Genomic DNA, 16602 nt, shown 5'->3' with positions numbered 1-16602 from the left:
CTGTTAGCAGGACCATGAGTATTGCGAAATACAAAGACTGCTCCTAGATCTTGAAGTATTATGTAGGCATTTATAAAACAAGTCACTTTGCAATATATTATCCAAATGATTCTAGGTACAGAAGGGAAAAAAAAAGAGCTACAAGTATTCTGCAACTGGAAGTACAAATTCCAGCAGTACACATTTCTTGAACTTTAAGCACTTGCTGACTTTCTTCCCATTGACTGAAATGGAAGCAAAATGGTGTTCCACGTTAGACATATGCTTATGAGGTTTCCTACATAAGGATACTTCTCTGAACACAGAACCAAGTGCTCAGGATAAACTATTCTTGGCTTTTGCCACCTCATCAGCAAAACAAAATATATTGTCTTGAGATATTCTGATCCGTCATCCCATGCAACAAGGAATCTGGTGTAAATGCCCAGCATTTCACAAGCCTCCATTATATTTCAAAAGAGTGAATGTACAGGAAATAAGGGTAGCTCTCATCTGGATTCTGATGTGAATGTGTGTTTCAAAGCCAAAGCTGTTTCAGCTGTCAGCCTTCTTGGGACAGATGTATTTACTCAGCTGCAAAAGGAGTACTGTGTCATCGAACATCAAAAAATGGTGGGAGTTTAAATTTCAACACACAAGGAATAATTTACCTCCTGAACAAGCTACTGCTACAAGTACCTGGCAGGAGTAGCAAATGAATGGTTCTCTCCCTGTTATGAAAAGGACATGAGGGCCTTTCCGAGTCTATTTCACAAGTGCAGCCAGACAGCAAACTCACCTGCCTCTCCAGGAGACCATTGCTAACAAGGAATGATGCAAAGAAAGATGTTCAGCTTCCAATTAAGCAAGAAGCAGTCTATTCTGGCTGCTTCTCCAGCCCATCAAACATGCTAACATTGCTTTTATCAAATATTATTTTTCTCCTCTGTTTATGTTTCACTCGGTTCCCCAGACCTCAAGCATTCCAGCAACTGCCTAGATTTTCTTGTGAGTACAGCAGACCAAACTTAAGCTGTATCTGAACACTGAGTTGGGGCTTTGAATGTGTTTTAATGAACAAGCAGCCTGCAAAGGGCTTGTTTATTACAAGCCCTGGCTGCTGCTCTGGTTAAGCAACTGGAAGATGACAGTAAAACTTAAACTAGGAGGGGATTATTTGTGCTGTTTGCCAGACAGATTACAGCTAGCAAAGCTCTCAACAAGAATGGAGGACTTGCAGAATCGGGGCCTCCATGTTAACCTTGGCCATACCGCACTTAAAGTTTCTGTGCGTATTTGGCCCTTCCCACCGTCACCTCAGGGCACACGGGGTTAGCGAGTCCTCGGGGCGGCTCTGACTCACACGGAGCCGCTTCCCGAGCCCATCTGGTGACTCCAAGCGGTGACCACGGCCTCGCTGGAGAACCCTCCTGGAACAGACCCAGCTCCCAGGGAGCGAACCGGCTGGTTTGGCAAACCCTGCTCGCAGGGGGCCAAAACGCCGCGTGGTTTCTTTCACCGACCCAGGTGAGCGGGTTCTCCTTTCGGGGAGCGGATGCAGATGCTGTGCGCTCTCACCCGCACGCCCTTCGCCCAGCCGGCCATCGCTGCCTACTGCCATCGTCACCTTGTACCTCACAAGTTTAAAAGAGAACCAAACAGCCGCGCAAGCACCGCTGTGCACCGCAGGGTGGAGGCCCCCGGGCACGCCGAGCCGAGGTCCCCCACACCAAGCGCTGCGCGGGGCCGCGTCCCGCCGGATCTTCCCGGGCGGGGCGGGGCGGTAGCGCCCCCTATCGGCGGCGGCGGGGGGGCGGGGTCCGCGGGGCGGGGCGGGGCGGGCTGGCGCGTGCGCAGGAGGCGGCGGCGGCTCGCGGCGGCGGCGGGATGGATGTGGCGCGCGGGGGGCGCACGGCCGGGCTGGCGCGCGATGTGCTGGAGCGCGCGCGGCGCCGCGCGGCGGGACCGGGACCGGAACCGGGACCGGTCAGTGACACCCGCACACCTCTCTGTACACACGGCTCTATGTCTGTATACGTGCGAGCCTTAACGAGCCTCCTAAAATACGCTTTGTCACTTCCTACCCCCCTCCCCGCGTTTTATCTTCCTTTGGAACCGGCAGGGCAGCGCTGGGCCGCCCGGGACTGTGCCACCCCAGGGACAGCCTGGAGTGTTTGCTGTTTAATCACTTTCTGCATCTAAGCAACGAGCACCGCGCTGGGTTACAGAGAATGTCTTTAATTGCAGGAGGAAGAAGCCGAGCGTCTCAATGCAGCCTTCGATTCGATCGTGAAGCTGATGGGTAAAGCCTCAAGGGAATGCGAGGTGAGGTTTCGCCCCCAGACCCGTGCAAAGGGGAATGTTTATGATGTGCCCGGCAGGCACCACTTTTACTGAAAATATTAGTCTTCAGTTTCGCTCATTGCATGGAAAGAGTTCAGCCACTGAGCCTCTGATGCGGGCCTAGGTGAAGACATTTGGGGCGTTCACCATCATGTGGTAGCAGGGTACATGGCAGGTTTCACCAGTGTTATCGCACTTGAGCTGATAAACACCACTATCAGCATTTTCCATGGACAGTACCAGTAGCCCGGTATAGATTTTAGCAGAGGGTTTCTCCATTTCTTGGTGAAAAGGCATTACAGTCAGAGAGGCAGAAATGTCAGGTGACATCACAAGTTACATTGTGTCGGCCCCTGCGCAGGCTTTTGTGTCACAATGTATGGAGCGTTTCCAGTGCTCCAAAGTATCTGCTGTAGAGCGGCGTTATGACCCTTTGTTTCCATCAGGCCAATGTGAAGCACTCATGCTGGCTGACTGTGTTCTGGGTGGTGGAAGTAAAGGAGAGTTCGACTCTCGAGCAAAGAGATTGTTTTGTGTCATGCTTTTGCTCCGAATTCAGAGTTAACCTCCCCAGTATTGTGATTTAACCCCAGTCAGCAACTAAGTACCATACAGCCCATTCCCTTCCCTGGCCCCCTACCCTGGTGGGATGAGAGGAGCATCAGGAGAAAATAAAACTCGGGAGTTGAGAGAAGAACAGTTTAATAATTGAAACAAAGTAAAATGTAATAATAGTAATGATAATAACAATAATAATTGTAATGAAAAAGAGAGAGACAAATAAAACCCAAGAAGAACAAGGGATGCACAATGCAGTTGCTCACCACCAATGCCCAGCCAGTCCCCAAACAGCAGTCAGCCCCCCCCAGCCAACTCTCCCAGTTTATACTGAGCATGACAGTCCATGGTATGGAATATCCTTTTGGCAAGTTTGGGTCAGCTGTCCTGGCTAGGCTCCCTCCCATCTTTTTGTGCACCTCCCTGCTGGCAGAGCATGAGACACTGAAAAGTCCTTAGGGTAAGCACCATTCAACAACCAAAACATCAGTTTGTTATCAACATTATACTTGTACCAAATCCAAAATACAGCTACTGTACCAGCTACTAGGAAGAAAACCAACTCCATTCCCAGATGAAACCGGGTCAAACTTGATCCGAGATGTTGCCATTGGATGAGGACTGTGGGCTCAGTTCTGAGCAGCACCGTATCTTTGTGATAAGTAGAAATGGAGGGGTATGGCTTACAGATGCACAGCTCCACTGCTTTCATGCTGGCTTTGGCTGCCAGGTTCATTGCTCTATGGGGTGGATGGACCTCTGCCAGCTCATCCTTGTGAACGCAGCCCTGCAGCCCAGCTGCTGCTCTGAAGTCTCTGTGAACTCCACCACAGTTCACAGCGGCTGTGCCCCTCGGGAGCTGTTACAACACAGCAGGGAGCTCGTTGTCTCCAGAGTTAATAACACAGGCTAAGTCTGCAAGTACATTAGAGAAAACAGTACTTCATTGCACCAAATGATTAGATCTTAAGCAACTCCTCTATCATCTGAAAGCCCTACATACACAGTAACCAGTTATCCCTAAAACAACTCAGGCAGAATAGAGTTTTCCACAAGATGAAACAAAAATACAAGTGTATAGAGATTCATCCTTAGCGGTGGAATTGGCAGTGCTAAGTTTATGGTTGGACTATGATCTTAAGGGTGTTTTCCAACCTATATTATTCTATGGGTCTACCTTATGGCCTGTTAACAGTATTAGAGTTGGAAAAGCAGTGAATGATTTCCACACTTATGCATCAGCCAAGACAGTACTGCTTCAGTCATTTCTGTAGAGAAGAAGAGTCATAAAAGGAGGGAATTGTCAGACCTGTAAGTTCATGGATAAAGTTTCAAAAGCGCAAATAAAAATCCCCAGCTGAACATAACCATTTAGGCACTTTAATGCAAACAATGAAAACTGGGATTTAAGCTGAGTTGTTTGGAGTTACTAAGGGACCAAAGTTCACCCTCATTACTCACCAAAAGTTTGATTTAATTTCTTTGCTCTGTGCCATCATGTAAAAGAATCCAGCTCACCTCCTGTGATACAGAGATGTGCTGCAAAGCATTATGCAATAGGTCAGAGCATTTGATGCATTTTGGGACATAGCTCCACAGAAACCATAATACAAGCAACCAGATCTGTTGATTTGTGCATAAGCTCAAGAAATAAAGCATAGCAGTAGATCTGGAAATCAGAATTGCCATTGGCCTTATTTTTGTTATGTTTAGTCCTGACAGCGAGGGTCAAGGAAACATAAGTGAAATAAAACAGATATTTTGGAACTTTTTGGTCCCTGTGATCAAAAAGGTAACCCTGGGAGGAGTTCTCTGATGACAACAGATGGCAGCAGAGCTGTACTCTAATATTCAATTTGCAGTGGTGAAGGTTCCAGTACCTTTGCAGCTGAACCAGAAGAGGGCTGCTGTGGACTTAAATACAGTTCTCAAAACTGCTGTGCTGCTGGTACCAGCCTTGAAGACACTTTAGGTTCTTTACTGACTCAGTTTTCAGTATTAACATGCTCTGCTTTTAGAGTGCTGTTCCTGCATGTGCCCTGCAGAATGAATCTTCACTGGCTAGGTTGCAAAGCACCTAGCTTGCATATATGTCCTATTAAAGACCCATAGACTGTGCATTCTTCCACCTGAGCTTTTCTTGAAGAGCCTGATCAGGAAAGTATTTCCAGAGTATTCCTTCTGACATTTTTATGAATTCAGTTCTGAGGTGCCAGAGTCCCTCCCTACGTATTGTGTCAGGAGACAGGCTTCTAAAATCAGGGCTGACAGTCTCGTACCATAAGGCAGGTGTCCCGTGGACATCCAGGCATCGTTTTAATCCTCACAAGAGAACAAACCAGCCAATTAATACAGGAAGTCAGTAGCTGTGCAGTTCCACTTTCAGTTGTAAATCTGCAGTAGCTGTGAATATGGCCTTTGATGCCTCCCCACATAATAGTCTATGTTTCTATTGTTGTCCAGAAGTACTATAGCTTCGTGGGAGCCCCGAGATGCAAGGAGCATGAAATTAAACACATCTGCAAATACCATGGCAGGCAGGCAGAGGAAAGAGAGGTGGAAGAAGAGGTAGGTACTTTTGGTTTTGATTTAAGGTTGTTCCTTCCCTTGCGATGGGATAATTGTTATCCATCCATCTGTGAGACACTAATGTATGTAGGTTGACAGTATGGACTTAGGAACACCTGGACTGATCTAAGCCTTCTCTTGGGTGGGGGGTAGACAGAGTAACTTCTGGTGGCACCAACCAGTGTCATATCAGTCCTTTCATGGAGGGGAAAATTTCCTGCACATAACACATCACCTCACTTGGGCTGGATGTGTTGTATCATTAGAAAACAGTATCTTTGTCTTCCCAGAGGTCTGAAGCTTCCAGAGCACCCAGTCAAGCTCAAACTTGCCAGCAACGTGTAAGTTTATAAAATACTTTGGTTTTAAATGGAGGTATTTGATGGCATTCCTTTATCATCATTTTGCATCAAGCTAGTTAAAAACTGTAACAGATGTGGCGACTTTGATGAGACAGAAGATTAATGAGTGGTGCATTGCCAATCCTAACGTATGTACAGGCAGTAAAATGGGCACACAGAGAGTTGACTAGTTAATTAGAAGCCAGATTGTGGCATTCTGGTACATAACCAGTTAAGAGTCTGTAGCAGTTAGACTGGTACAGAACATGAAACACTGATAAAGCTCTAGGCTTTTGTGAATTACATCAGCAGCAGTAAGGCAGCACTTCTCCAGTCTCACCTCACTTGTGCTCCTGAGGAAAAGTGTGCAGCAAGGCACACAGCAGTTGCTTAGCCACTTACTCTTGGCCCTCATACAGGCTCTCTGAAGAGTCCTGTTCCTCAAGGAGAAGAAATCTGGTTTTATTTCTAAAAGCCTAACACCTCACCAAATCAATTTCATGAACTGCTAAGCCACAGTAGACGAGAAACACAGAATTTGTCCCACAGTACAAATTAGTGGGAGCACCCTTGTCATAGGGAATGTTTTCCAGGTTTTTGTTCAAAACTGTCTAGGTTGCTAACTTTCAGTTTTGTGAGACGTAGATTACAGCATAGTGATCACTTCAACAGATTGAAACATTAGATGAAATACTTTGAGTATGGCACTTGTTAATTTCTGTACTGACGGGAACATTTCACAGTTTTGTCCACGCTGATTTTGAAAAATCTTAGTACGTTTATATAGCAGCTGAAATGTAATTTTTTTAACCAAATTCAAACTTTTTATTTTTGTGGGAAATCTAGGATGACTAACCAGTAAAGAAGCTTTTTTTTTTTTCTCTTCAAGACCAGACAAGCTTCCAAAGACTTGTATATCGAAGTTTCTCCCGGCATCTATTCTGTCACAGCAATCTCAGACGACATGGTGCGAAAAACCCTCGTAGTAGGTGTCAATGCAGGACAAAGTGTTGATTTAACTTTTGTTCTGTGATGTTTGTTGTTTCTTGACATCATGGGAATAAAATACAAGGCTCTTTTTACTGCATGTAATGAACTATAAATATCCTTTTCTTGTTAGCACTTTAACAGTAGCTTCCTCTTTGGGACTCCATTTTTATGGCCTGTATATTTGTTTTCTACTTAATGCAATTATATGCAACCCACTTTGTACACTGATTTTATAAATATTTGTACACTGTGTGCCTTTTAAATCCAATTATGTGACTGTGTAATTCCAGATTCTTCTGCTTTAAACAATTAAAGATACAATCAGTGGAATAAAATACATGATCAAGCCTTTGTGAGGACTGCTTCTTTTATAGTATCCTCAGACAGAACCTCCATGTCGCATTGTGGACCACAGAGAGCATGATCCATGTGGTATGAATATGGATGTGCATTAGCTTCTGTAGGACGGCACTGATTTTAGAGCAGCTGGATCATAATCTATTCTCTTATCTATACTTTTACTATTCTAATAAAGAAATAAAATGTAAACAGAATTCACTACCTAGGACTCCAGCTCAGAAAGGGGCTTGAATATATGTCAGATGTTCAGTATAGGCACATAAATTATTGATCCCTCAAGTCCTGTCCCTTTGCAGACCAGGCTCAACCCCAGTTAGCTGCCTTTTCTGAGGGCGGTGGGGTACCCTGAATTATCCTATTTCCTGCAGGGGAAAAGTACTGCTGAGCACCTGCAGACTGCAGCTTATGGACAAGTTCATATGCTTTAAACATGAGCAGTCCTGCTAACAAAACTCCCTGGATGCTTTACTTTCCCAAAGGATCAGGTTCCATGTTTAGAATTAGTGATGTGACCTATATAGATCTGTCATCTTTTTGTAGCTGATGTATTAAGGTTTCAGTAATTTTCACTTGAGCATAAAATTCAGTGACTTGAATGCTGGATCTCTAAGCATTTTGTTATTTGTTTCTACAGTAGCAGGTCTTTTACCCTCTGGCTACTTTGTCTTCTGCTTTAATCCTGAAAAAAATAATTTCACCTGTCAACTTGTATTGATTCTGCATTCCTTCTGGCTTTCTACTAACAAAAATTGCTTTCCTGAATTCCTCTGGCTCACTCCAGAGAACTGTAGACAAATTGGAGGTTTATTGGACTCTTGCTGTGCATCTGTTCAGGCTTTTAGTGCTCGTACTAGTTCATCTGTTCTCTCCAGAATTGTAAAGTCAAGTTCAAGTAGTTAGGAATTTAATATCACACCTTGGAGTAAAGAGTGAGGATGCTGAAGTTTGATGTGGGTAGAAATAGAGTTTCTCAGTATTAAAAATGTAGTCATCCATAAAGATATTCTACTGAGACAGTACCTAAATCACAACTTGATTTGCTTAATAAGTATAACACTGATAGAGTATAAGCAGTTTACCTGAAATTTCAGCCCCTGAACTTCATCAGCTGTACATGTGCTGAATTCTGGTTGATCATGTCTCTCTGCTTTGTTGCAAGTGAGCTCTGACATGCTCTATAACATCAAGTTTGTCATCGCCCACGCAAGTCGCTTTACATTTATCATCTGACGCTCTTTTGTTTCTTTGTTTTTCTGATGCTGCAAAACCTTCTTCCTGGAGGACAGAAAACAAATCCCTTGGAAATCTAGGCTAAAAAAAGCATCAATGTCTTTGTTAACTGCTGCTTTCCTGGCTGTACCTCTGCCTCATGTAGCCTTAAAAATGGTATATTTTCTGTGCTAGTACAAACTTTACTGCTGAAACAGAGAATTGTACAGGAAGACCAAAGGATTTTCAGATGTTAGGCTTTGATGAAAAACTTTGCTACTTTAGAAGTTAGGAGGATTGTTGTTGACTGCAGAGAGAGGACATCAGCCCCCCAGAGAGCACCTCTGGGCAGCCTACGGTCTAACTTCACTTGTTTGTTGCAAATCACTTCTGATGCAGTCTACCGCATGATAAAACTGCCCCAGCTATCTCACAGAGTACCAATGTATCTTCTAGGTTTAAAATCACCAAGGGCTATTTTACAGGAATAAAAGTATGTCATTATACTCTGTATTACCACATTGTGCCCACTGCTGTGGTTCATGCTGCTGCTTTGGGGCTAGAATTAAACAATTCTGTTTTCTTATTAGTTTTCCCAAAAGGCAAATCATGTCACTTCAGTGCACAGCTGTGACACTTGCTAACATACAGCATGTCTGCCTGAAGCTCCACATTAGCTGGTAAATTCCTAGGAAATCAATTAAAAAGGTGTGTAATTATGATTATTTAAATAATAAAGTAGAATAGAAATAGAAAGTAGGAACCATACAGTTAATAAGTTGGTAAGCATCTGCTTAAAATGAATGCATATAATTGTGAGAATATAAGATATCTTCCAGTATATTCTCTGTTCAGTAAGACATGTCATTAACAGATTCATCTTCTCCTAAATGTGCAAGGTTAGAATGTTCAAAGTTTTTTTGCAGTCAGCTCACAGCAGCAAGAGCATGAAGGTACAGAGGAGCTAATATTTGATTTCTGATATATAATTTATTAATTGTACCCCAGATGCTCTTGTGCTGACATTCTCTTTCATCTTCCACTTCTTCCTGTAAGCTTTTTTCTTCCTCTTTTCTGTGCTTGCTTTTTTTAGCATTCATGTTCTGATTTTTTTTCCCAAGTTTTTCTAAAGCAGGAGGGATCATGGCCAAGAGAAACCAGGCCTAAAAACCAGGGTGTTGTCCTTGTTCCTAGCTGTGACACAGTTTGCTTACTCTATATCCCCAGCTTTAGGGTAGGGAGCTGCTGTTTAAACTGCTTGCTTCTTGCAAGGGAGTAAGAGAAGAAACTTGGCACAAACCGTTTACTAAAGAATCTGCTTTCATCTTTCAGAGACAAAGACTGTGACAAACAGAATTTGACTGGCAGAGCGCAGCACCTTTCCAGGTTGAGTCTTTCCTTGTATTTTATTGCTGCTGACAGTCACATCTGTCCATTTCTAGGGCCACTCATGTAAGTCTACTTCCATAGGACTTCATTGAGTTGCTGTCCATGGGCATTTGGCAGGTTTCTGAACTGAACTCTGCATTAGTGAATGCTCACACAGTTTGGTTCTGTTTTATCAAGTAGCTTCAGCCCTTCCTTAAGGTTTGGGGATTTTTGTTTCCTGTTAGTGGAGAAGTTTCCTACCTATCACAAAACAGGTGGATGGCCTTAGCAAGCAGTTAAGTTAGAAACCATGTAGTTTTCTAACCAGCTCCCAGACCATTAACAAGAATCTCTTTTCCATTCAAACAAACCTCTCGCTTACATAACTACACTATTAATACAGATTACCTTACCCCCAGTGATGGCTTGGAATCTTGGTCTCTTAATATTTCTTTCACTGTGAGTTGCCCTCTGGGAGACAGCTCAATGGTTTCAAACATTGCACTCGGATTAGCTGTGGCCACATGGGATGTGTCCCCAATGGAGATGGCTTTGGATTCCAGCTTGCCCTTCGTACATGTGCTGCTGCAACTGCCAAGTCCTGGCAAGGAGTAAAATTGTGTGTAAGAGTAAAACCAGAACTGAAATGGAGAATCATTTGTTTCAGAAGAGAGAAAATGCAATTTAAGCCTGAAAGGAATTCTTCCAGGTTATTCAGCATGGACTAGCCATGCAGGTTAATGAAATTAACTGTTGTGGTATTTTTCCTTGAGATGAGTTGCTAAAAGAAGAGCTACCATGCCAGATGAGGCAGCAGAAACATTGGGGAGGGGGAAGTATTGTATCGGAGACTGACATGCAAATTTACAGTACTAATATCAATAACCAATAAGCTACAGGCAGAGTGACTGCCCTGCCCAGAGCACATCTGGTTTTGTTCCCTCTGACTGCTGCTTCTCTGTGGGGGTGTTAAAAGGTACCTGAATTACTGGAATGTGACTTGTGGTGGCTTCTTTTCCAGTATTTCCACTGAGGTCTTGCAGAATCCTTAAGCTTGGGCTTTTCGAGACAGCCACAGCCTGTGTTAACAGCACTGTCCACCACAGTACTCCCAGTGGGGACTGGCTTCAGGTCCCACTCTGAATCAGAAGAGGAGGAAGATGTAGCCACAGCTGCAGCTGCTTCTTGTTTTGTGCCTTCCAGTTCTAGAAGGCCTGGAGAGGGCTCACTGCTGGACTCTGCCTCTTCAGATTTGTTCTGAAAGACCAGAGACCTGGATGGAAGAGACCGCCAGGCATCAGCACTGGGGTGACAGCAGCAGGTGCACCTTACACATCCTAACAAACAGCACAAACCACCACCACAGTGGTAGTGGAAACGTGGCCAGCAGGGTGAGCAGAGCAAGCAGTGCTTGGCAAGGCTGTGTCTAGCACAAACAGGAATGAAGGCTGGTTTAAAAATACAGGGAAAAATACAAGAGTCAGCATCCGGACTTTCTCTGGGCTTCAGCCTGGTGGTGAAGGGCATGTGGATCATCTCCACAGTCCTCTCCCAGAGGCCAGCAGGGATCCACAGAGCCACATTACATGGGAGTTTCACTTTCTTATCATTCCAGAACTGGACTGTAATTTCTTCATCTTCTGAGGCTGTTAAGAGAAAAAGTAAGCAGCCATAAGCAGCTGGCCTGCCTGGGCAGTGCACATACACAGATCAGGCTTTGCAGCTTTGTACTCTTTCTACTTCTGTCAAGCAGCAGGATCAACTATCACCCCTCTAAAGCATCTCACCATAATGTTGGGAGGGTAGAGTGGGCAGCTAGGGCACCATCATTAAAACACAGGCCTGGCAGCATCTTTCCACCCAGTTTGTCATCAGATGAACAAGAAACTGTTGACTGAGTAATCTTTGTTTTTACTGCCAAAGTTAGCAGCAATGCTCTGAGAAAAGTATTTTGGTAAGTCAGTGGAGCTTGACTGTCAAATGTGGGAAAAATTAATGAGCTGTTGAAATCTCCTACATTTGGGTGATAAAATCACTCCCAGATGTACCATTTGTTACAAATGCGAGCATTTAAGATCAGATGAATGCTTCCTGAAAGTTGTCTCATTTGTATTCCTTGTGAAAAGGCCACAGTCCTGCACATGGCAGACACAGCCCTGTCCCAGCAACACCCACGGACACAGATGACATTGTTATGGGTCGCAACTTCCTTAGGGTCAGACTGAAAAGGTTACACACAGATATCCATCAGCAAGTCCCATCAGCTCCTGTAAGCTCTAAGCAACACTAAACTGTACTCTGTGCACTGTTATTCCTCTGGCAGTAGCACAGTGACAAGAGTTTGTCGTGACAAGCGTTTATCCCGACAGTCTCACGCGTGTTCCAGAGCAAGACGAGAAGGGAGAGGGCCACACCTTTCTTACCTCATGAGGGGTCCCTTGTCTCAATGCCTGTGAGGACGGTTCCTGGGCCATACCTGGCCATATCTGGCTCCCAGGGTGCCAGTACTTTGTCTCCAGGGAGTAAGGAGTGCTTCATCCCATTCACATACTCCAGAATGTCATCCTTTGCTGTTTTTTGCACACACACTGGATGCTTTCCACGGGACACAAGTGGTTTGGCAAACTCTACCAGGAACATGCCTCTTTCACTCTGTTATCAAGAACAAAATAGCAGTTCCACTGAAAAACACCCTATAAGGTGTCAGGTCATGTAATCCTCAGTAGGAGGCCATCCTGTGCCTGTGACTAGGCCAAACCGAGCCTGAACAGTAGCTAAATAGTGTGTGGTGTTAGTCCAGCACTGAGATGGCCAGAAAAATCTTTAAGAGGCTCCCAGAAAGCAGGATGAGCAAAGCATATGTATAGATAGAGTCACCGCCACTAGGATCTGTATTTTCTTTCCCAAGAGAAAAAACTATAGACAAGTGTAACTGGATTTCACAAATAACACCATGTGTGCCAAGTAACAAGGGACACTGCCGCCATTCAGACCTGTTCTTAAGTTGTGCCTAAGTCCTTCCTCATTACATACAACACTAACTCTGCTTCTTGGGGGGTTTGTTGGGAATTTTTATTTTCTTTCACACTAAGGCCTGTCAAGAGGCTTTCCATCAACAATGAAGTGAGGCACTTCCCTGTTCTTGAGAAAGAATAGGCTCTTTTTTGTGTTAAGTTTGAAGTGCTAACAAACTAATGAATTAAAGCTTTCACTGACATTTCTGGAAAGACCCCAAGCCATTGGTCTGTACCTGACTCAAGACAGATGTGTGTACATAAAACACTAACCCTTTTCCTGTGCTATTGATGGTTATGTGTGTACACACAACAGCAGCCCGTACACCGCTTGCAACGGCACTCAGGCTGTCTGAGCCTGGCTCAGGGCCCAGCACCAGCAGAGGCAGAGGGCTGCTCTTTCAAGGTGCACAAGAACACTGCTTTCACCAGGAACTGGGAGTCTGTGGGGCATCCATTTTCTGCACAAGATGAGGATCCCTGAAACACACCTGCTCACTGCTAGGGATGGACTCAGCAAAGGGGGCTGAGCAGAACACGGTTCCAACCATTGTTAGTTTATTGGTGCCTCAGGCTATGCTGCACACAAGAGGCTCACATGGCTTGTCAGGCAGCAGGAGGTAAGGAACAGCCTGGAATCAGGCATGTTGGGAGCTTTATGAATCAATATAACCACAAGCTCCAGCTGTCCTGGTGATCTGTTCTCTAGTTCATGCACCAGCTGAAACCAAAACTGCTACACTGAACTCAGGTGGTGTGTGAGGACTGCTCCCTATTACTCACACCCATGTTACTGTACCATTGCTCACCTCTATCTCCTCTTTTACTGTACCACGGTAATAAAATCCATCTTGTTCCCTTCTCACCAGCACAGGCACCTTGCTATCTATGCACACGGATCTCCCCAGTCTCTCCCATGCCAGGGTGGGGGAATGGAGGCAGTGGCTAATCCATTGGCACCTTGAAGAAAAGAAAATGGGTCAGCAGTGAGAGAAACAGCTTCTGTAGGCCATGAAAAAAAAAACCTTTTAAGATTTAGGAACTGGAACACTCCATCTCATTTTCTACCACTCCCACAGGCCAAAGAACGTGGGAAGAAACAGAAAACTTGCCTGTGCAGGGACAATTCCTTGTTCTTGGGAAAAACATGTCAGTGTCTGCTTTTACCCAGATTTCTTTGGTTTTAGGTTTAGAGGAAGCAGTCTGCTGGAATCCTGGGCCAGGAATACCTGCACCATCCCTTTGCTGTTTTCGTGGTGAGACAATGCAACCCTTCCCCAGCACAGAGCACAGCGTAGGCGTGCTTGAGAATGCTGCAGCTGATGGTTTACACTGAAGCATTCGGGGAACAGCAAAGCAGAGAAGTAAACAACCAAGCTGCTGGTTGATGACAGGTTCAAGTTTAAAACTTGAAAAATAATCTTCTGTCACAAAGCATTAGAAACATTTCACAGAAGACAGCTGCTAATGCAAGATGCTTTTATTTATCCAAATAATATCATAGGAATGTTTCTTTGATAGGAGGCTTACTCAGGCTTTGCTTTTCATAATCTCCAAGGTAGCAAATTACTTAACACCACCTAAAAAACTGCCAGTGCAGGGGTGGAAAAGCCCAAATGATGTTCAAACTGCTAATTTATTAATCTGACACACCAGCCTGGTTTATCCTATTAGATATCATGGAAAAAAACAAATGACAGACTTGATCTTACCTCTGGGGGATGAGGGGCTCAGCGATCCAGGCAGGATACACTACAAAAGAGCTCCTGCAGGTGGGGTTAATGGCAGGTACAGTGCTGGAACATGAGAATTTGTCCAGAGCTGGCCTCACACTGCAATACCTGTGACCTGTAGGCAGGAACCCTTCCAAATTAGCCATTCTTGCAAAAGCAGATACCCGCAGGACTCAGTCGTGATCTGTTGGTAGAAAAGAGACAAAGTACTGGCATTTCTAACACAAGGAAATCCTTTCCAGCATACCTCAAGAACTCAGTAATTTTGATTAGTTGTTTATTTTTATTTAAAAACACCGAATTCAGAATATTCAGACTGGCATTTCGCCAGATGAACCCATATCACTGCCTTCAGTGATCTTCAGTCACCCAAATCCCAACCTGGAAGAGGGACAGAAACACCCAGGGAAATGACAAATGCTATGAAAATCTCCAGAAAAAGAATAACTTTCACCTCCCTCCAATGTTTGTTTCCCTCTGTAAAATCCAGCTCTCTTTTTTTATACCTACACTCTCCTTTAAAGCGTTCTTGTACACAGTGCCAGCCAAACCTTCACTGTTTTACAAGCTGAGACAGAAATTACAGCTGAAGTTGACAAGCTGAGTAAACGTGACAGTTTTTGAACGTGATGTTAGATTACCATTGCCTGTTATTTATTTATGGTGATGTATTAAGAGGAAATATTTTGATCTTTCAGCTGTCCTGTCATGTTTTATAACAGCAGGATTATGGCTTGCAATGAGAAAGAATGAGATGCTCAGATGTGACAAGTGATAACTATTCAGAGGCTGTCAGAGTAAGATCAATGATGTGATGCTATCTCTGGTAATTTAAAAAGATGTAGTAGACAAGCTTCCATTCATTTTCCTTTTTCTTTTTTTTTTTTTAACATTGCTTAGAAACATTTAGCATGCTTAGAGTAAAATTTGCATGGAAATTCAACGACATAAAATTTAAGTGCTTTATTTTACAAAATGCAGTTTAACCACTCCTGTTTAGATATTTTGATAAACTCCTGTTTAGATATTTTGTCTCTTATCTAAGAAATATCATCTGGAAGTCTTTTTTGTGGAGACTCCCAGATATACATAATTTCAGAAAACTAGCAGAGCAAACCCAGCAAGAAGAGTGGGTTAACTGCTGCAGAATATATCTTTAAGTCAGCAAATCAACACAATATATCCAATTGTTTCGTAACTATACAGACCCCTCCTTATGAAACCAAAACAGGACAGAATAGGTAATACTTTGCAAAGAAATGCAACTATCATTTCTACCATTCAGCACTGTTACTGCTGAGGGCAGGGACCCCTATTTCTGTACAAAACAGGTCACTGACAAAGGCAACGACACTATATTCTGAGATTTTCTTTCTGGATAACTCCAAATAGTTTGACACAGCAGAGTTTCAAACTTACCAGCTATTGGTAACAGTGCATCTGGTCAGTTTGGATTTAGTCCGAGTGCAGAAATCTTGCCCTTCTGCCCGTTGGACACAGGAAGCCATTTGCTGCCAGTGTTTCCTGGTTGCTATGGAGGTTGCCATAGTTGTTACTTCCAGGATTGGACATCCTGATCTTACTACTTAAAAACCAGTGGAACAGGACTACCGAGAGGACCGTTTGTCTGCCACACATTCGCTCAGTGTTCACGTGGATTTAGGTACTGCACTGAAAGACTGCAGGGGCAGAGAAGGGGTTATAAGAGAGCTCAGTGTCCTCTAGGCCTACGCTTACAGGATAAAAACAGCATCAAAGCTACAATTCAGATTTAAGGGGGAAAAAAAGTCCGCCACCACAGGCCATGACAAGTAAATTGCTTTGAAATATGAAAAGAAAGGTTGAAGCTGAGATAAACCAAGGTCAAATCGCTTTACAACTTTCTCCCTTTGCACTAAAGGGGAAGGATTAATGAATTCTACCCCTTTCCCACAACATGTCTATCAAAAACATGACAGATTATAATGCAGAAATCCACCTGTTAATCTCTGCTGTGATCCCTAATCTTCATTTCCTCCTTAAAACAGAGTTAACAACTGGGGTTTGATTTTTCGTTTGTTTGGTTTTGTGTTTGTGGGTTTTTTTGGAGGGTGTGTGTTTGGAATGCTTAATTGCCTTTTGTAGGCATTTTCCAATTCA

General features: G+C 44.0%; 2 protein-coding genes across 2 annotated transcripts; one reads left to right on the top strand and one right to left on the bottom strand.

Moving 5' to 3' along the window:
• The first annotated feature begins 1866 nt into the window (after positions 1 to 1866).
• Positions 1867 to 7130, top strand: AKIP1 (A-kinase interacting protein 1). Its single transcript, XM_027700616.1, has 5 exons — positions 1867 to 1965; positions 2227 to 2304; positions 5344 to 5448; positions 5739 to 5789; positions 6679 to 7130. Exons 1-5 carry the CDS (start codon positions 1867 to 1869, stop codon positions 6820 to 6822), a joined length of 477 nt encoding a protein of 158 aa, XP_027556417.1. The 3' UTR covers positions 6823 to 7130.
• On the bottom strand, positions 3011 to 15786 carry CUNH11orf16 (chromosome unknown C11orf16 homolog). The gene is given in 7 exon segments (XM_027700602.1): positions 3011 to 5202; positions 8219 to 8414; positions 10130 to 10317; positions 10697 to 11362; positions 12140 to 12368; positions 13540 to 13690; positions 14443 to 15786. Coding segments are annotated over 6 exon segments (1542 nt in total). The 5' UTR covers positions 14610 to 15786; the 3' UTR covers positions 3011 to 5202; positions 8219 to 8273.
• Positions 15787 to 16602: the final 816 nt, after the last annotated feature.

Source organism: Neopelma chrysocephalum, unplaced genomic scaffold (assembly GCF_003984885.1).
Source record: "Neopelma chrysocephalum unplaced genomic scaffold, ASM398488v2 Primary Assembly neopelma1_24, whole genome shotgun sequence".
NCBI classification, from domain to species: domain Eukaryota; kingdom Metazoa; phylum Chordata; class Aves; order Passeriformes; family Pipridae; genus Neopelma; species Neopelma chrysocephalum.
This window is presented reverse-complemented; position numbering and strand designations above follow the sequence as displayed.